The 21,133-nt window shown below is 41.0% G+C and overlaps 1 protein-coding gene across 2 annotated transcripts; it reads left to right on the forward strand.

Annotated features, from left to right (window-relative positions):
- Positions 1-453: 453 nt before the first annotated feature.
- LOC110527941 (MAP kinase-activated protein kinase 2) lies at positions 454-20,184 on the forward strand. Of its 2 annotated transcripts, none has more exons than XM_021609577.2 (10): positions 454-1,160; positions 13,231-13,370; positions 14,492-14,556; positions 14,691-14,770; positions 14,894-15,020; positions 17,433-17,508; positions 17,621-17,745; positions 18,485-18,570; positions 18,720-18,800; positions 19,284-20,184. In XM_021609577.2, exons 1-10 carry the CDS (start codon positions 867-869, stop codon positions 19,437-19,439), a joined length of 1,230 nt encoding a protein of 409 aa, XP_021465252.2. In that variant the 5' UTR covers positions 454-866; the 3' UTR covers positions 19,440-20,184. The 2 variants fall into 2 exon arrangements, with proteins under 2 accessions (XP_021465252.2, XP_021465254.2); XM_021609579.2 differs by having other exon boundaries at positions 18,720-18,870; positions 19,284-19,419.
- The last annotated feature ends 949 nt before the right edge of the window (positions 20,185-21,133 follow it).

Here is a 21,133-nt window from a genome sequence, read left to right on the forward strand (position 1 = left end):
ATTCTACTGCCAGTGTTTGTACATGGAGATTGCATGGCTGTGTGCTTGATTTTATACACCTTCCAGCAATGGGTGTGGCTGAAATAGCTGAATCCACTAATTTGAATGGGTGTATAAACTTTTGGTCATGTACTTTTGGTCATGTAGTGTAAATAGAGGGATGGATATCCTTGAAAACTGAAGCAGGCATCGCTTGCTTAGCTAACACTGGCAGTCATTTTAAACACGTAATCTAACATATACAGTAATCTGACATCTGTGGATAGTATGTATTGCATAGAAACCATCCTACTTGTTGTTAGTCTTCAGGGGAAACATTTTGATTTGATTCCATTCAACTCAACCCTACCCTGACTACCAGTTATTTGTCAACTGTACTGCTCCTTTAAAAGACAGCCGCTAGAGAAATATGACTTGAGTAGAGGGTAATGTTTCCGTAAGCTCCTCAGTCAGAAGCCGGTGTGAATGTAACGAAAGGACGTTGGAAAGTGACGAGGCCAGTTGAACCGAAGTCATTCTACTATAGCCTACTCAGATGTGGACATGTTTTAGTGAAACAAATATTACACTGTGGATATACAGGATTATTGAATTGAACTTGAATATAATAATTTAAGTTATAGAAAACTTTTAGTTTCAAACTTTTTTAATAGTGGGACTATTGTTTTAAACATCCCAAGGCACACAGGAACTGGCCAAGAGAAAGTGACTACCGAATGCGCGCCCTTTTCAGGGTCTGGGAGTCATTTCTGCTTGGCGTAAATTACGGACAAGCGCGTCATTTCACTTGCGAATCATATTAGCCTATTGAGGTCGTTTTTTTCATCCTGGAGGACCACTCACAGAGACACAGCATCTGTGGGACCATGCTACAAAATGGTATTGGTAAGGAGAAATCTTCGGAACTGCCGAAGGCTGAGCCAGAACCAGACTTCCCATCAGAACCTTCAACCCAGCCAGCCCCCATTGACAGCGCAGTGCGTACGGCACAGGACACGGATTCCACGCACTTCCCCTTGCCGGAGTTCCCCAAATTGGAGATAAAGCGTAACGCGGTGACAGACGATTATAAGATATCTAGTCAGGTCCTTGGGTTTGGGATCAATGGGAAGGTTCTGGAATGCACAAATAAGAAGACGGGGGAGAAGTGCGCACTGAAGGTAATATCACCTACCAATGGAAATAGGCTGTTGCTCACTCGGAGTGTGAGTCCTGATTCCATTTGGTCGTATTGGGATCTTGCATATTCCCTAGTGAAGATCAAATCAACTAGAAAAACTAACTTAGGAACTTTGATCGGAGTTTCTTATCAGATTTATCTCTGCCTATACACTTAGAAAAAATATGATGTCTATAAAAGGGTTATTCGACTGTCTCCATATGAGAACCCTTTAAATAACACTTGTTGTTTCATGGCAGAAGCCTTTTTGGGTTATACATGGCACCCAAAACGGTTATACCTGGAACTAAAACAGGTTCACCTAGGGGACAGCTGAAAACCATTGGAACCATGTTTTCTAACAGTATACAAACCCATTCACCATTTGCCAAGTACTAGCATGACATTGTAAATAAGTATTCTATTGAGGAAAAGCAAGGAAAAGCCATGGTGGTGTTATAACACGGTAATTAACATGGGCAACTAGTGTATACCGGTATCCATGTGTGTGTAATGCATATTCTATGTGTGTACGTGATGGCTGGCAGGGGTATCACCAGAGGTTCATAACATTCAGGGCTCAACTCATAGTGGATACGCTATGGGTTGGAATTATAGCCCACCAACTTTACAGTGGCACTCACTCATCTTTGTATTTATATTGCGAAAGACCTTTTGGCTACTGCCTACTGTTCATTGACAGCCACATCGACAGCCACATCTCAACAATCAGCTGAGTTCCGACTGTAGCCTAGGCTGTAAAGAAGCTACTGATCCTATGTGGCTAAATTATGCTCTCTGGTGTAGTATTTTCAATGATTTAATTCATTTCTATACAGACAACAGTAGGCTAATTATATAATTTGGCAAATGTATTTCAATTTATTTGCAGCACTTCCAGCACCCCTTCCATGTACTGTGCTCTCCCCAAGGCCATATAATCAACACTTCTTATTATTAATTCAACGGATTGTAGTCAGTAACCCCATATGAGGTTATTGCATAGTTAGGCCTACTGTTACAGTAATATATCAGCCAGTAGCCTGTAGAATAATTCCATTAAGTCAATGAACAAGTGTTTCGATCTAATCACGTATTTTCTCATGGTTACCCAATTTAGTTAACATTTCCCAACCTAATTGTAATCTAATATCCAAACTGAGATTCGGTGAAAACAAAAAGACAATGTACCATGCTTGGCTTAAAGCAGCGCGCTGGTGTTACATTTATTATAGGCAAACAAGTGGTGTCGTGATATATTTTGCAAAAAAATTTAAATGATTATTACATACTATTTTCTGATTTAAAGTTGGTAGACTATGTCGGCCGATTATATAATATAATTTTAGAATATAGGCCTACATACAATGCCTCATCCAAATTGCACGATTGCAAATGCCTACACATAGGCCTAGTGGCTCAAAGAAAATGTTCTATTTTTTTCATCCTAAAACAAAAAATGAGGCCTACCTTATTATAAATTAGGCCATCATCATTGTCAATCGTGAATGCAAATTATTAACGTTTTACTGGATCAGCATCTAGTCATTTGCATGCCAACAACCTGCATGACAATAATTTGATCCCAATCCCTTTGGGAATATGCATTTTGATCTTGTTAAATTATTTAAGTAGCCTAACTAATGTTTAATCAAATGTTAGAGCAGATGGAGTTAAACAGAGCCACCTGTATTTTGTTTCAATCAAAGCATATTTAGCCTATGGCGCACGCTGTTGATTTTTTTTTTTTTTTTTTTTTTACATTTCATTACAATCATCCTAAATTGTCATAAGAAATGACGTGGTGTTTTTGGTCTAACAGTAGCCTAACATCATATATGCTATTATATTCACTCCTTTATCAAGAGAACGAATTAATCATTAATTGATTGTGTGAGACACAGCACCATACTGAAAAGTGGCGAAGCATCGCTCCGCTGCCCAACAGCATCACTATACCGCTGATTATAAAGTGTGGATGACTTCAGGAGTTTCAAGTAACCACAGCTCTATGAACTAAGCGGCATATTCAGTTGATAATTTTGTTTTACACCATCCCAGCAGCTCTACATATTCGGGGATGACCCAAAATCATTCGGGGCTAAAGCTAAAGCCCCGAAAGCCAGGTCGGGGATGTCCCTGCTGGCTGGCTGGCTGTGTCATTGACCTTCAACTAGCCTATCAGTTAAAGGATAATTCCACCGAAAAACGTTATTTTGGTATTTGTTTCATTAGTCCATTGTCGAGATTGTCTCAAAATGTTTTTCATGTTAGCAATCAAGTTTTCAAGATATATAACTTCCAAAATATAGAAATACAGCCAACATAATACATTTAGTTTAGTTACACAGTACCAGTCAAAAGTTTGGACACACCTATTAATCAAGGGTTTTTTGTTATTTTTACACTATTTTCTACATTGTAGAATAATAGTGAAGACATCAGTACTATGAAATAACACATGGAATCATGTAGCAACCAAAACAGTGTTAAACAAATCCAAATATATTTTATAATTTAGATTATTCAAAGTAGCCACCCTTTGCCTTGATGACAGCTTTGCACACTCTTGGCATTCTCTCAACCACCTTCATGGGGAATGCTTTTCCAACAGTCCTGAAGGAGTTCCCACATATGCTGAGCACTAGCTGGAGGCTTTTCCTTTGCTCCGCGGTCCAACTCATCCCAAACCCAACTCATCTCAATTAGGTTGAGGTCGGGTGATTGTGGAGGCCAGGTCATCTGATGCAGCAATCCATGACTCTCCTTCTTGGTCAAATAGCCCTTACACAGCCTGGAGGTGTGTTGGGTCAATGTCCTGTTGAAAAACAAATGATAGTCCCACTAAGTGCAAACCCACTAAGTGTCACCAGCAAAGCACCCCCACACCATCACACCTCCTCCTCCATGCTTCACAGTGGGAACCACACATGTGGAGATCATCCGTTCACCTACTCTGTGTCTCACAAAGACACAGCGGTTGGAACCAAAATCTCACATTTGGACTCATTAGACCAAAGGACAGATTTCCACCGGTCTAATGTCCATTGCTCATGTTTCTTTGCCCAAGGACGTCTCTTTGCAGCAATTCAGCCATGAAGGCCTGATTCACGCAATCTCCTCTGAACACTTGTGGTTGAGATGTGTCTGTTACTTGAACTCTGTGAAGCATTTATTTGGGCTGCAATTTCGGAGGCTGGTAACTCTAATGAACTTATCCGCTGCAGCAGAGAAAGCTGTGGGTCTTCCTTTCCTGTGGCGGTCCTCATGAGAGCCAGTTTCATCATAGCGCTTGATGGGTTTTGCGACTGCACTTGAAGAAATTGTCCGTATTGACTGACCTTCATGTCTTAAAGTAATGATGGACTGTGGTTTCTCTTTGCTTATTTGAGCTGTTCTTGCCATACTATGGACTTGGTCTTTAACCAAATAGGGCTGTCTTCTGTATAACACCTCTGCCTTGTCACAACTGATTGGCTCAAAGAAGGAAAGAAATTCCACAAATGAACTTTTAACAAGGCACACCTGTTCATTGAAATGCATTCCAGGTGACTACATCATGAAGCTGGTTGAGAGAATGCCAAGAGTGTGCAAAGCTGTCATCAAAGCAAAGGGTGGCTACTTTTGAAGAATCTCAAATATAAAATATATATTGAATTGTTTAACACTTTGTTGGTTACTACATGATCCCATATGTGTTATTTCATAGTTATGATGTCTTCACTATTATTCTACAATGTAGAAAATAGTAAAATTAAAGAAAAACCTTTGAATGAGTAGCTGTCCAAACTTTTGACTGGTACTGTATATCTTGAAAACTTGATTGCTGACATGGAAAACATTTTAGGACTGTATCAACAATGGACGTATGAAACAAATACCAAAAGACAGTTTTTTGGTGGAGTTTTCCTTTAAGGTGCTGACTCTGCTCCTGGGGTTGGGTTCCTGGAAGACAGGCAGGGGGGGATCATGGGATAGGCTGAGGCTCAGAACAAATGTGTTACTCTGGTTTTGATTTACACGTGTGCAGTGGTTGGAACCAAAATTATTTTCCAATCGTTTAATTCTGAACAGAACCATTATTTTTTTAGTGTCGTTCCACTGTTCCAACCAGCAAAATAAAGTTCGGAACCGGTTCGAACAAAAAAAAGTCATGGTTTATATCACTCCTTTCTGTTCCTTTTTAAACCTTTGAAATATATATTATTTTTTACATTTAGTTTGACATTAAATTACTTCACCAATGGATAGAGCAGCTTGCTATGGTGCGGGCAAGCTATGCACATGCATTGGGCAGTGGGCACCTTGTTGTTATGACATGCATTATCTGAATTAGGCCCACAGAATTATACCTACGGAGGAGCAGCTTCTATGAAAGAACTTTGAATGTCTTTGAACTTCAGAGAGTTGGTTTAACTAACATTGGACCAGAGATAGCCCTTGATCATGAATCTCTGTTCCATTACATTACACATAATGCCGCCTCGAGTTTTCAAGAGCTAGACCAGCTAGCTAGCTAACAAGCTTGTGTGTGCAGAGTGGCATCAGAATTCAAATAAAAACATGTCTTACCTTTTAGTAACACAGAAGGGTAGTTAATACCGTAATAACCATAGTATCCTTAATTAGCTTTGAAAAAGTTAATCCATTGTTCTCTAATGAAAAATCTCTCTCCCTAATTTCTGAATCACGATTGTAACGTCTGTAGCTACAACAGACTATGCATGCTTCGGCGGGAGGGGGAGAGGCAGGCACTCTACACACACACTGGAAAGATGATCAGCTGTCAGGCAAACACTGGAATACGTTTTTGTGTGAGGGCTTTGCATACTGTAGGTGCTTTGTTTAGTTTTTTGTGGAACTCGGGAAAAAAATGCCCAGAACGTTAAATAACGTTATTGACCAGTTCCCATGCTTTTAAAATAATGGTTCTGGTCCGGAACAGTATAGATCACTTTTGTTCTCAGTTCTGGTTCTGGTTCTGTTCCTTGAAAAATGTCATCGTTTTTGGTTCTGTTCTCTGCTACAGAGGCAGCGGTTTACTGCCTACAGCAGGGGTACTCAAATACTATTTGAAAAGGGCTGGTCAGAGACATTTCCTCGTGGCAAAGGTCCAGATGGATAATGTTATTTATCGGCGTAGTGTTAAACCCCCACCTGCGCAACCCTTTCAATCCCAAACTGTTCACATCCCTCTTGTTGGCAGAGAAAGAAAATACAGTTTCTAAGCTAATTTCCTACACTTTTGCCATGGAAGGAAGGGAAAATGTAGCAGTTTTAAAGCTCTTTTCTGGCAATTCTACACATTTTCTATGTTTTATGGGTGTTCATATGATACCAGGAGTTGAATTCCGACTGAATTAATTTTTGTTTTTAATAGTCTGGACCTGTGGTCGCTATTGGCCCTGTTCTGGGTCCGGATCCTCCTTTTTACATATGGCTGTCCTACAGTAATCCAGCCGGATCAGAATCTCCTAACCAGGAGCATATAGTCAGTCACACACAAAGGACAAGAGGGGGCTGTGGGTCAGGATAAAAAGATTGGATACAGTACAGAATCGGAGAAGAGAGCGATAGGAGAAGGGAAGGGAGCAGGTCATTTTACAGGGGATGGCAGAAAAAAGAGTAATATGTGTCTGGAATTGTCCTGAATTCAAATCTATGTTGTCATTCACATTCAATTATTAGAGGTTATTTAAACTTACAGTTTTTCAATTTAAATGACTATAAAAAATTATTGCAACCAATAGAATGTCATATATATATATATATATATATATATATATGCAATAATTTTTAGGCTATACTCAGACTCTTAGAGCTTGCAGCTTGACAAGTCTAAGACGAGAGAACCCTGATCGCTGTAATTGAATCAGATTAAAAGGATGGCTTCTCTTCAGGTCTAGTAGAGTGGATTAAAACTATACCCATCCATTACCCCATATACATATATGGGGGATACAACCATCCCAGCTCTGCAGATTTTGCTGCGAAGAGACAGAATCATTAGATCATTTGTTTTGGTATTGTTCATATGTAGCTTGTTTTTGGTAACAGGTTCAGGAATGGCTGAGGAATTGCACCATTTACCTGGAGCTAACTCTGCAGACAGCACTGCTGGGTGATTTTGAAAATCATAGTCAATCGATCAATAATATAATAATACTCTTGGCAAAAAATGTTATCTTTAATTTACAATCTGTAGAAACTATTAGAATAGAAAGGTTCAGAACCTTTGTGAAACATCACAGCACAGTTGAAAAATATATGGCAAATAGAAATCAAACTGAATGGTCACCAGAGATGGGAGGGGTTGTGTGTAGCTGAAGGATGAGACTAAAAACAAACAAAAGATAACTATTGTAAAATATACCGTGTCCCTAAAATGTATATAGTATGTATAAGCTGGAAGTAGAAGCCTAAGTGTTGTTGTCCATTAGTTTACTCCAGTTAGGGGTGGGGTGGTAGAGTTAGGGGAAAATAATAAAGGAAAATCAATTTTAAAAATATATAAATTATATATATATATTTACAAAAAAATATATGGGGGATTGGAAATGATGCAGACAATTACATTGATGGAAGCCACAATCCAATATTAAATCTGATCTACCCTCCAAATAAATGTTTTTACAATAATTATTATTATTAGAGGTTATTTTCAGTGTTTGGGACAACATACAGCAGAGTGCAATCAGTCAGGAAAACACCATTTGGCAAACGGATGCTGTGGATAATTAGGGTACAAGTACTGACGGATGCTGTGGATAAGTAATGAGCATTTTAAATTGGAGGACTGAAAGTTGGCCTGCTGACTGACATTGTCTGGTATAGTTGCCTATTACAGGTAAGAAGCTGTGTTATGCATTTTAATTGCAATCACAACTGGGTGTCTCACCAGGTGCCTGATCATAACTCCCACTGTCAGAGAGGACCCAGAGCAGGTCACAGCAAAGATTATCTATTATATTGACAAGATGGTCGACTGACCGCTCTACTAATGGAAATACATGTCCGCAAAGGCGAAAGACAGGCTGGAGGAGGCGAGATCAGGTGGGAATGTCCTAGCTAGCCATTGATCTTTTGTAGAAAACATATCAATATACTCATAGAAAATGTAAGCATTATGAAACTTCTGTTTGCTCAAATAAGCCTCACCTATCAAAATAGCAATTCACTTTTATCTTTACCAAATGAACACTCTCTCATTGCCCCCATACAAAAACTCTTCACTTGGTCTGCTTAACCCTATAATTGTTAAGCAGACCAAGTCTGCTTAATCTGTAAGGACATATTTTGAGCGGAGTCGACCCTCTCGCTTCGCCTAGTCCTCTCTGGTCACAGTGACCAGGAACTACCCATGGAGCCACAGGGCAAAGCTGTCCTACAAGGGCTCTCACTCAGATCCAATTTATGAGCTTGGAGAATGTGACCAATGGAAAGCATTTCAATATTGACTGCAGGGAATGGACACCACCCACTGTATGCCAAATAAAATACAAAGTGTGAAATGTGGATTGGAAAATATTCTGTCAGGGGTGTGGTGGTGTTTCAGAGTTTGCTTTTGTGTTTTTGTGATCGTACAGAAGCCAGCCTCTGTTTGTATAAGCCTGGGTGAGCCTTGTGCATAAAGTATAAAATTGACACATTTACGACTCGATTTGTCCTTTGTTTTTAACCACAAGACAAACAGCCATAGACAGAACGAGTCATAGGGATGAACAGCTGTCCAGCTCCATCACTTTATAATTAAGTCCACTCCTAAGCGCTAAGGGTAATGGATGGGTATAGTTTTAATCCACTCTACTAGACCTGAAGAGAAGCCATCCTTTTAATCTGATTCAATTACAGCGATCAGGGTTCTCTCGTCTTAGACTTGTCAAGCTGCAAGCTCTAAGAGTCTGAGTATAGCCTAAAAAGACCCAGTGTTCTTCCATGAAGGAAATCCTGAGATTCCATTCACTGTATGTTCCATTAGAACCTTTATTTGGCTGGGGAATGTTTCATTCTGGAACTCTAATTCACTCTCTTCATAGCCAAGCTCTTCTTCTTTCAAAGAGTTTTTTGATTAATCTCGTTTCATGGATTTGCATCTATGTAGTTTTAGCTTCCTCGGCTTCTGTTTATGTTTGTGGTTGTTGTTATTATATTATAAACCACTGGCATGGCTTATACAACTTTTTGGCATGGTTGGCAGGATTGTGGTCCATCTGTGCTTCCGTTGAGGCCCACTTAAAATACTATGGTTTCGTTTCACATGAAAGTGATTTGAGAGACTGTAGTGGCAGTCAGCAGGTAGCCTAGTGGTTAATATCATTGGCCAGTAACCGAAGAGTTGCTGGTTCGAATCCCTGTGCCGGCTAGGTGAAAAATCTGTCAATATGTGTCTGGCTAAAAATGTACCGTGTAGCAGAGTTAGACTGACCTCTGAGCCCAGCCTTAGAAAAGTTGGTTATGAGAATTGAACCAGTTAATCAGTCAGAGAAGAATGGTGTGATGATAAGCTTTATAGTAAAAACATGTTCTGTTCAGGTTAATATATATTTCAGGATTATACCTGGCTACCTACCACAAATCGGTATTAGTACAATGTCTGCCTGTGTAGCCTATATGTAAATACTATAGATTTAGCTACATTTAGTTTCAAGTGGAATCTTATTATCTATTGATCATCAGATAAGGTTCCTAACCTAATATCAGTAGTATCTCTTAACGTTCTCTCCAGTTTCATCTGTTCTTCCATAACTACTCATTATGTATTCTGCACTCTCACGCCTATCTCTCAGCTCTATTTACTCAATTTTATGACCTCCGCTTTGTTGGCTGGAAACAATTATAAAGGGAAAGGTAGGGTAAACAAGCTCTGTTACTGAGACACACACATCAATATCCAGACTGCCCTCAACCTTGAACAGTCTCTAAACGTCCTCATTTGCAGCAGCGTGTAAAGCTATTGATGCTGCATGTGCCAGTGTGCGTGAGAAGGTCTATGGAGCTATATGAAGGAAAATACGACATTTCCTCTGTGGCTACCAGGACACAATGCTATGTTAGAAATGGGCTGAGAAGGATCTGATTGGTTTTGAGGAAGATGGGGGGGACTGTTGATTTTCTCACCGATGTGGTTGCTATATGGATTGGCTGCATTCAAAGGTTCAGAGTTTCTGCTTAATGTAAAAAAAACATGTTGTCTGTAGCAGAGTTAACCTACTAACCTGAACCCTGGAAAGTCTGTTATGAGAATATGTGTGTGTGTGTGTGTGTGTGTGTGTGTGTGTGTGTGTGTGTGTGTGTGTGTGTGTGTGTGTGTGTGTGTGTGTGTGTGTGTGTGTGTGTGTGTGTGTGTGTGTGTGTGTGTGTGTGTGTGTGTGTGTGTGTGTGTGTGTGTGTGTCTATGTGTTTGCCCACATTGAATTTCTCAGAATTTCTCCCCTATGTGGAAGCTAGATGGATTGCAACAGTACTAGGCTGCATTCAAAGCAAGTCTTCCGCCTCCACCACATCCCATTTCCCTGTAACATGGCGGAGACTCATGCTTGAGCCTTTTACTTTCGGCAGTGGTGTAAAGTACTTAAGTAAAAATACTTTAAAGTATTAAGTTGTTTTTTGGGGGGTATCAATACTTTACTTCACTACTTATATTTTTTGGCAACTTCTTCTTTTACTTCACTACATTCCTAAAGAAAATAACATACTTTTTACTCCATATATTTTCCCTGACACCCAAAAGTACTCGTTACATTTTGAACGCTTAGCAGGACAGGAAAATGGTTCAATTCACACACTTCTCAAGAGAACATCACTGGTCATTCCTACTTCCTCTGATCTGGCAGACTCACTAAACACAAATGCTTGGTTTGTAAATGATGTCTAAGTGTTGGAGTGTGCCCCTGGCTATCCATACATTTAAAAAACAAGAAAAGGTGCCGTCTGGTTTGCTTAATTTAAGGAATTTGAAATTGTTTATACTTTTACATTTACTTTTGATACTTATATTCAATATTTTGTATATTCAGACTTTTTCTCAAGTAGTATTTTACTGGGTAACTTTCACTTTTACTTGAGTCATTTTCTATAAAGGTACAGTATAATTATTTTTATTCAAGGATGATTGGGTACTTTTTCCACCACTGACAAGCTTCAAAGAGCTGTAAAAAATCAAAATTGCTGTGAAAAGCTATTTAGATGTAACAATGATTTCCTACACTATTCAGTGCAGAAACTGAATGAACAGTATAGAATTCTATCAAGCAGGAAATGACCGAGAGATTTCTACATTGGCCCCTTGCCCTGGTTTCCACCAGATATCACAGCCGCAAAGTCAAAACAGCTATCCCATTTTGACAACAGAAGCCGACCCAGCGGTAGAAATCAAGAGGTGAATATCACACATCAACACATCATTCCACTATTACTGTAGATATATTATGGACATTTTCTGAAATGACAGAAATGTAAAAAAAGATACATATATATTCTCAAAAAATCCCATTTGTAGCACCTTAAATCCCCTTTGTTCCTGGAGGAACTTAGGGCTTGTACTAAAGTTTTCCAACGTTTCCAGTTGTGCCTACATTACATTTACATTTGAATCATTTAGCAGACGCTCTTATCCACTGTCCAGGAAATGAAGCGCATGGGGCCCTAAGCTATCTGTATCTTCATATGAGAACCCATAAAACACAATAAAGTAGCCAAGACTCTTTCTCACAGATACTGGACAGAAATGAAGACCACTCTTTTATAGTGACCCTGGGAACTGTGGGTTGTGAGATTAAGTTTAAACACACATCAGTTAAAGAGGCTAACGGAAGTCCTTCGCTTCACTTCCACTTTCACCACACATCCATCCTTCCTCTTTAGAGAAAGACTGTCACTATAGGCATAGATATAAGAAAATACACTCACACACTAATTCATGCCAAAGAAAAGACAACTAAGCACATGTGTACGATAAACACACACATAAATACACACTCATTCACAATATAAACACTCAAAGATGAAGAATCCCTCATTTTGTGTGAAGTTGATATGAAACCTAGTTCCTATGGTAACATTGTAAGTCTTAAAAAAGGGTTTATGATTGTTCAGGTTGAAGTTTCACCTGTGTCTTTTAATTAGCTGCTCATTACAGCATGTGCCTTGGCCACTCATAAGCCATTCTGTTTGGAAGGATGATGCAACGAGGATACGATGAGAGCAAGCCAAATCCAAACTTTTGCATACTTTCCCTGTGTTCAAGAAACTATCTCATTCATTGTTAAGTGAGGGAGTCAGGTTCTCCGGTTATGACTTCTATAATCGAATGAGACCACAAAAGTCTGTTTATTGCCAGTCATTCTGGAACCACAACTTTCTCGATGAAACTCCTTCTCCAAGTGCAAGAGAAAGGTATGTACAGGAGCTTCCACATTTCTCTCACCATCCACGTTGTCATGAAATTGAAGCTGTAAAAAGTGAGGTAAAGCGTGTGTAAGGTTGTGGCAAAAGGATGAGTGGTGGCCAGACTGCCTGTGTTGTGTTCTGTTCTCAGCTGCAGCTCTGTGACTGGGCCGGCATGGTATCCAGCAGGAGCCCACTCTGTAACTGTCAGCACCCAAAAATACCCTCTGATGGAATGGAAGACGGGTGCTATGTCAAGGCCTGCCAGCTATCTACTGTGTGTGTGTTCGTGTGTGTGTGTGTGTGTGTGTGTGTGTGTGTGTGTGTGTGTGTGTGTGTGTGTGTGTGTGTGTGTGTGTGTGTGTGTGTGTGTGTGAAATGACTTAACAGGCCCACTGTGGTAGAGAACTGAAAGAGGGAAAAGATAACATTGAAGTCCTGTTACGGACAGGTCAGGCAGATCAGGGGAGTTGTTAAGTGTCATCATGATTAATACTTTGACATTTAAATGGATCAGGTTCGGCTGCGCGGCCAACCAGCCTCTTTTGTCATGATTGATCAATTCCCTTCAGGACAGAACGAGTGCCTGGTTGGAATGCCAATTGTTTCGCTTAAATTAAGTAATTCAATCTCACTCTCTGCCCTTCCCATACTCCACTCCTTCCCCACACTTCACTCCAACACAGATCCTCTATGACAGTCCCAAGGCGAGGCAGGAGGTTGAGCTTCACTGGCGGGTGTCGGGGGGGCCTTACATCGTTGGTATTCTCAGTCTGTACGAGAACATGCATCATGGGAAGAAGTGCCTGCTCATCATCATGGAATGGTAGGATCTTGTCCTGTCAGCTCTTTGACCACATTACCCAGAATCCTCTGCTATGTGGGAATACATGTCCCATTTATCTGTCTTCAGCAGCTAGCCATAAACTATTGACATAGTGCCAATCCCTCATAGCTTCTCTCTGATACCATTAGGCTTGATGGAAAGGTCAGTCACTTGGCCTTGGTATGTCTATGCAGGCCAAGTATGTGGGCAGGCCTGGGCCACAGCTGGGGCTCCACCTGTGCCTCACAGATCACCACAGGTTCTCCTCAGTACTCAGAGATGACACAGACGCTCTTGATATACTGTAGTATTCTCTCGTAGTCATGTTTTAAGGAAATAAAGAACACATGGTTGGAGCAGTGAGAATGCATTAACTCAAGTGTGTATGTGGAATTTTTAGATACTGACATTGATTTCCAATGAGCTACATTTCTAAAGAAATGGGAGTATAGTGTACTGGCAAGTCATAGACAGTGAGTGTGATGATTCAGAGCTGGGGGTGTATGTGACATGTGTTGCTCCCTGTAAAGTAATCTGTCTTTGTGGTCAGCTCTTTCCTGTCTCAGAGAGGTTGAGAGGAGGGCAGCTACGCTCCGCTAAGCTCAGCTAGTTTAATGAAGGAGAATATTCTATAACTGAGTTTGACTTGGATCAATCTCTCTTACTCACTTCCTCCTTACTCTCTCGCTCACTCTCTCTATCTCTCACATGCATACACACACGCACACTCAAAAGAGCATATAAACAATTCTTTCCACATAACAGAAGGTGATTCACTGTGTTTTTCAAAAGACAAAGATCATTGAGGAGGATAGAGGAGTCCCCAGTCTGTATGGATGTTTATGTGTATAATGACAAAATGGAAAGACAGAGGGGCAGATGAAGTGCTTGTGCATAGCAGACTGTTCTGTTCCCAGTCTAATGTTATCCCACGAAACATCAACCTCATCTAAATGGTTCCTGTTTTCACTATTGTTTTAGGGCTTTTTATTCAAGTAACAGAGTTCATCTTTTTGAAAAATGTCTAATTTGGGAGAGTTATAGGCAGTGTTGTGTTTCGAATGATAACTCCATGACAGCATCTCAATGTTAACTCAATGTATGTGTTTCTCTTGTTCCAGTATGCAAGGGGGAGAACTGTTCAGCCGGATCCAGGCCAGAGGAGACCAAGCTTTCACTGAGAGAGGTGAAGGGGCACAGAGTGGAGGGGGCCAAGGAAAAAGGATTGAGTCTGTTTCTGGGAATGGACATACTATACTGTATATGTGTAATGTTACTGACAGTGTTGTCCTGAGACTGTGTAACTCTGCTCTCATCTAGAGGGCTCAGAGATCATGCGGGATATTGGCACGGCCATCGAGTTTCTCCACAACATGAACATCGCACACAGAGACATCAAGGTGAGCAATGTGACACTGACACACAGATAAAGATAACAGCAGCAGATAATGACAGAGTTGCCATACATTTAGTAATAATATGCGTACAGTTAATGACAGATACGGTTCACTTCCCTCCCTCAGCCTGAGAACCTGCTGTACACTCATCAGAAGAGCAACGGTACTCTCAAACTGACAGACTTTGGCTTCGCTAAGGAGACCACTCTACACAACCTCCTGCAGACCCCGTGCTACACCCCTTACTATGTGGGTAAGTTCCCAGCTAACATATTTGATTCCTTGGAAGTTGTGGGAACGTACATCTTTGGTTTTCCATTGGTTCTGGGAATGAAACCATATGTTTTTTTAAACGTTTAGGAGAACGGAAGTGAATATTTCACCTGTTCTGGGAACGTTCATTTTTTTTAGGTTGCAAGGAAGTTCTGAGAACATCTGTATGATGCAAAAAACATCATACATGCCAGATTACTGTATTTTGAAAGTTACATATCTTGAAAACTTCATTTGCTGACATACAATACATTTGGGACAATATCAACAATGCACAAATGAAACAAATAACAAAATATAGTTTTTGGGTAGAGTTTTCCTTTAATGTTCTTTGTAATATTTGAGAACATTCCCAATGTCAAACCAATTGGAGAACATTCCTAAATGTTACCAACATTTAAATTCAATTTGACCATGATTGAACTTTTAGGAAACGTTCTGTTAAATTAATTAAATACCAAGAAAATAATGTAATGTTGTCAAGTTCCTTAAATGTGTGTAGAATGTTCCAAAGCCAAGCAACTGTCCTGCACCATTCCCAGAATGTTGTGGGAAGGTTGTATGCAAAGTGAACATAGAACAACCACACTCTCACCAAGCTCTAAGAAACATATGGTTCTCAGAACGTCATGTGCGAGCTGGGTGACAATACTAAACTACTGTAGGAATATGTGTAACAATCAGATTTACAGAGCCTTCGGAAAGCATTAAGACCTCTTGACTTTTTCAACATTTTGTTATATTACAGCCTTGTTCTAAACTTGATTAAATAAAAAATGTTACTCAGCAATCTACACACAATACCCCATAATGACAAAGCGAAAAAATGTTTTTAGAAATACCTTATCTACATAAGTATTCAGACTGTTTGCTATAAGACTCGAAATTGAGCTCAGGTGCATCCTGTTTCCATTAATCATCCATGAGATGTTTCTACAACTTGGAGTCCACCTGTGGTAAATTCTATTGATTGGACATGATTTTGAAAGGCACACACTATATAAGGTCCCATGATTGACAGTGCATGTCAGAGCAAAAACCAAGCCATGAGGTCAAAGGAATTGTCCGTAGAGCTCCGAGACAGGATTGTGTCGAAGCACTGATCTGGGCAAGGGTACCAAAACATTTCCCAGCATTGAAGGTCCCCAAGACCACAGTGGCCTCCATCATTCTTAAATGGAAGAAATTTGGAACCACCAAGACTCTTCCTAGATCTGGTCGCCCGGCCAAACTGAGCAATCGGGGGAGACGGGCCTTGGTCATCGAAGTAAACAAGAACACGATGGTCACTCTGACAGAGCTCCAGAGTTCCTCTGTGGAACCTTCCAGATGGACAACCACCTCTGCAGCACTCCACAAATCAGGCCTTTATGGTAGAGTGGCCAGACGGAAACCACTCCTCAGTAAAGGACTCTCAGACCATGAGAAACAAGATTCTCTGGTCTGATGAAACCAAGATTGAACACTTTGGCCTGAATGCCAAGAGTCACGTCTGGAGGAAACCTGACACCATCCCTATGGTGTAGCATGGTGTTGGCAGCCTCATGCTGTGGGGATGTTTTTCAGTGGCAGGGACTGGGAGACTAGTCAGGATCGAGGCAAAGATGAACGGAGCAAACTACAAAGAGATCCTTGATGGAAATCTGCTCCAGAGCGCTCAGGACCTCAGACTGGGGTGAAGGTTCACCTTCCAACAGGACAACGACCCTAAGTACACAGCCAAGACAATGAGTGACTTCGGGACAAGTCTCTGAATGTCCTTGAGGGGCCCAGCCAGAGCCCGGACTCGAACCCGATTGAACATCTCTGTAGAGACCTGAAAATAGCTGTGCAGCAACACTCCCCATCCAACCTGACAGAGCTTGAGAGGATCTGTAGAGAAGAATGGGAGAAACTCCCCAAATACAGGTGTGCCAAGCTTGTAGCATCATAACCAAGAAGACTTCAGGCTGTAATCGCTGCCAAAGGTGCTTCGACACAGGCAGGGATCAGTAATCCAGATAGGTGGGTCAAAGGTACAGGATGGCAGTCAGGGTCAGGGCAGGTAGAAAAGGTCAAAACCGGGAAAACTAGAAAACAGGAACAATCAAGAGACAGGAACAGAGGGAAAACACTGGTAGGCTTGACGAAAGAAAACAAACTGGCAACAAACAAACAGAGAACACAGGTATAAATACACAGGGGATAATGAGGAAGATGGGCGACACCTGGAGGGAGGTGGAGACAATCACAAAGACAGGTGAAACAGATCAGGGTGTGACAGTAACGTAACAAAATGTGAAAAAGTCAAGGGGTCTGAATACCTTCCGAATGCACTGTCCGTCACTATATTCTGCTTATAATATTGGACAAGTAATTGTATTTTCCATCTGTCTGTTTTTCTGTTTATAAGCTCCTGAGGTTTTGGGCCCGGAGAAATATGACAAGTCATGTGACATGTGGTCTCTGGGCGTCATCATGTATATCCTGTGAGTAGTGTGTGTGTGTGTGTGCATATACAGTGCATGCATACTATATAATCGTTTGATGGTCAGTGCAACCTAATAACTATAAACATCTACGCATTTGTCTTCTGTTTAGGCTGTGTGGTTTCCCACCGTTCTACTCTAACACGGGCCAGGCCATCTCTCCAGGGATGAAACGGAGGATCAGGATGGGCCAGTACGAGTTCCCCAAACCTGAGTGGGCTGAGGTGTCAGAGGAAGGTGAGACTGGGTTGGGTCATCCTTCCACTAGACAATGGTTCCCCAATTGATGGCCTGCGGGTGTTTTTATTTGGCCCCCCCCAAGTTTTCTAATGATGCATTTTCTTTGTTGGACATAAAATACGGTAAAAATACCAGAAAATCAAAGTTATTTTAATTTTGGAAATCTTTTCCCAAGTATTCCTGGGCATAATAGAGAGATGTGGTTGTATTCAAATGTAAGCAAGGTTTGATATTATTATGCTTTAGTCAAATATGTTATCTGTTTGGGCTTCTTGCGGTCAATTTGCAATCTGCAAATTATTTGTAATTATGTTCCGGCCCCCCGACCATCCACTCAAGAACAAAATTGGTCTGCGGGGGAATCTAGTTGATGATCCCTGCACTAGACTATTAGCCCTGGCTTTTGTTTATTTGTTAGTATAGCTCTGCATTCCCTCCAATGTCGTCACTCCCAGAAATCCCTTTCATTCAGACAAACATAAGCAAACTTCTAAATAGTCAATTTTATAGCATAACACTCATCCACAAGCACACCCAAACATAGACAAGGCACATAAACTCAGATTAGCAGCTCTTAAATGCCAGGGATAGTATGGCTAAATCTCTGAATTCACACTGGTAGGACTTCCTGCTCATGTGGACCAACTGGTGCCTTATTCCAAAACAACGCCTTGGCTGGGGCCTGGTGTGTGTCTGTGTGTGTTTTGACCTCTATCCTCTTATTGATTTCTCTCAGCCAAACAGTTGATCCATCAGCTGCTAAAGACAGACCCCAACGACAGAATGACCATCACACAGTTTATGAACCACCCCTGGATCAATGTGAGTGTGTGTGTGTGTGTGTGTGTGTGTGTGTGTGTGTGTGTGTGTGTGTGTGTGTGTGTGTGTGTGTGTGTGTGTGTGTGTGTGTGTGTGTGTGCATTTACAGTGCATGCACACTATATATTCGTGTCTGTGTTTTGTCATTGCAGCAGTCCATGGTTGTTCCCTCCACACCGCTACACACCACACGGGTCCTGACTGAGGACAGAGAGATGTGGGACGACGTGAAGGTCAGAATCAGACTAACACTGACACCTCTGGTCATCCAGGAACTTCCCAGGATCAACAGCATCATAGAATGTATAGACTTTACATCCAGACAATATTTGAAATACAGTTGAAACAATGAAAATTACACGTTTTCCCACGTAGATATCTCAAAATGTGAGTGGAGCTTCAGTGCTTTTGTGGTGTGAAAATATGGAAATGGAATTGCTCCCAGACCAGATGACTCTGGAGTGGTTGACCTTCCACAAGGGGGAGGCAAACATCAGAGTCTGATCTGAAGCCATTTTTAGAAACAGAGGGCTTATTGCCTCCTCTCATATTTATTATGCTGTAGGCTATATTCAGAGCAGAGCTTTATCTTCTGTCTATCTATCTATCTATCTATCATTAAATAAACCCGCCCTCACTTTGATTCTTCTTCTCTCTCTCTTCTCTATTTCCGGCCCTCCTTTTCTCTCTAACCCTTTCCTCTCTGTGTGCTGTAGGAGGAGATGACCAGTGCTCTGGCCACCATGCGTGTGGACTACGACCAGGTGAAGATCAAAGACCTGGACACCTCCAGCAACTCACTGCTCAACAAGAGACGCAAGAAGGCCGCTGCCAGGGGCAAATTGGGAGGCAGCGTCTGCAACAGCCAGTGAAAGACTGGAGGTGGGAGGGAAGCCATAGCCAGAACAGAAAGGGAAGCCCAGAAGACACACCTGGAACAGCTGGGAGGGGAAAAGGCTGTGGGAGGTCTGGGCAGAAACATGCAGAAGAGATTTATCAGGGGGAGTGTGTTCATACTTAAATCAACAGAGGGAGAAGAGGGGAGGCATAAAGGAGGGAGGGGGTACTGTTAGGAAACAGCAGGGAAATGTTATTTGGAGATTCTCAGCAATCAGTCGAATTGAAGGACACATGAAGTGATGACAATGTATGAAACACTTATCAGCCAAGATCAGCAGGCCTTCATACTGTAGGCCTTCCATAAGTTTTTAATTTGATTGTGTGTTAGTGTGTGTGTTATTTTGAAAGGTCATTCAGGATCTGCTCTTTATAAGTTCCTGTATGTTTGTTGTGTGTGTGCCTGTGTGTTTATGTGTGTTGTAACCAATGTTCCCTCTAAAAACGCTCAGCACTGAGCAAATTTCAGGTCTGCTGAACACAAACTTGAACGTTGTGAAAATTCTGTGCAACTTCCAGTGTGCGTTTACTGTGAACACTTGGGCTGTACCCGCTTTAATTTACAGTTAACAGTGGCCAAGTCATCTACTGTGGCTATTTGATCATAATGTAGGCCTACCAGAGTGGCCTGCCATCAAAAACAATGGAGAAAATGCATCCCATAACATTTTAACATGGAAATAGCTGTTCTATCATTCAGCCTGCAGTAGCAGCCAATGTGTGGTGTTCAATGTACGCCAACATTCCATGAGACTTTAGGGGGAAAAAACATACAGGGCCTGACATTAACCTGTTTATCCACTTGTTCTTCAGACAAGGAGGTGACTGAAAATTTTGTGTTGTTTGATGCAAGAAACTGCTTTACAAAATAAAATGCATTATTATTCCAATACCATTATTACAGAGAATCAGACAAATTATACTAACCTCTGCCTATTTGCTACTTAGCTTATTCAAACCCGTCTCAAAATACAACACTGCCCCTTTAAGACAACAAAAGCTCTTTACCTGACTCTCTTTTCAAAGATGTCTCGAAATGTACACGATTTGTGCTTTTGTAGGAAGTAAATACTCCCCTATTGCTTACTACAAAGTATCTATAACTGGGCTAATAACCGAGCTCAGAACCACTCATACTGTAAACACAGTCCAGTTCAAAGTAAATGGCACAGATCCATATATGGCAATGTTCTATTTGCATATAGGCCTACTGCAGCTCTGATTGGTTAAGCCTAACTGGTCTGTGTAGAGCAAGGGCTGGGTAGTACATGTCAATGCAATAGAATCCTACTCCGATGCATTCTGCCAACAAGAAAATCTCTTGCATAGTTAATTTTATTTTGATATGTTGTATTGAAAGTGGCTAATATTGCGTTGATTCGATCAAATTTGCCAAAGTAAAGGCAAAACATTGTGTTAACAGGGAAAACTCTAGAACAGTGGTCACCAACCTTTGAGTTAAAATCACTGAGTCAAAATGCAAGCAGAGATCTACCGCTTAGACTTTTTTACATTACTTAAAAAAACATAAGCCTATGCAACATTAACCAATTAAAAACAGTACTGTAGCAATGAGGTTTGTTCAGTAAGCTATAGGCCCAATATATTTTCATTGCATATAGGCTTTTCTTCAATTGCCCTGCCAATGCATTGTTGTTTGGGAATTCGA

Source organism: Oncorhynchus mykiss, chromosome 7, assembly GCF_013265735.2.
Source record: "Oncorhynchus mykiss isolate Arlee chromosome 7, USDA_OmykA_1.1, whole genome shotgun sequence".
NCBI classification, from domain to species: Eukaryota; Metazoa; Chordata; class Actinopteri; order Salmoniformes; family Salmonidae; genus Oncorhynchus; species Oncorhynchus mykiss.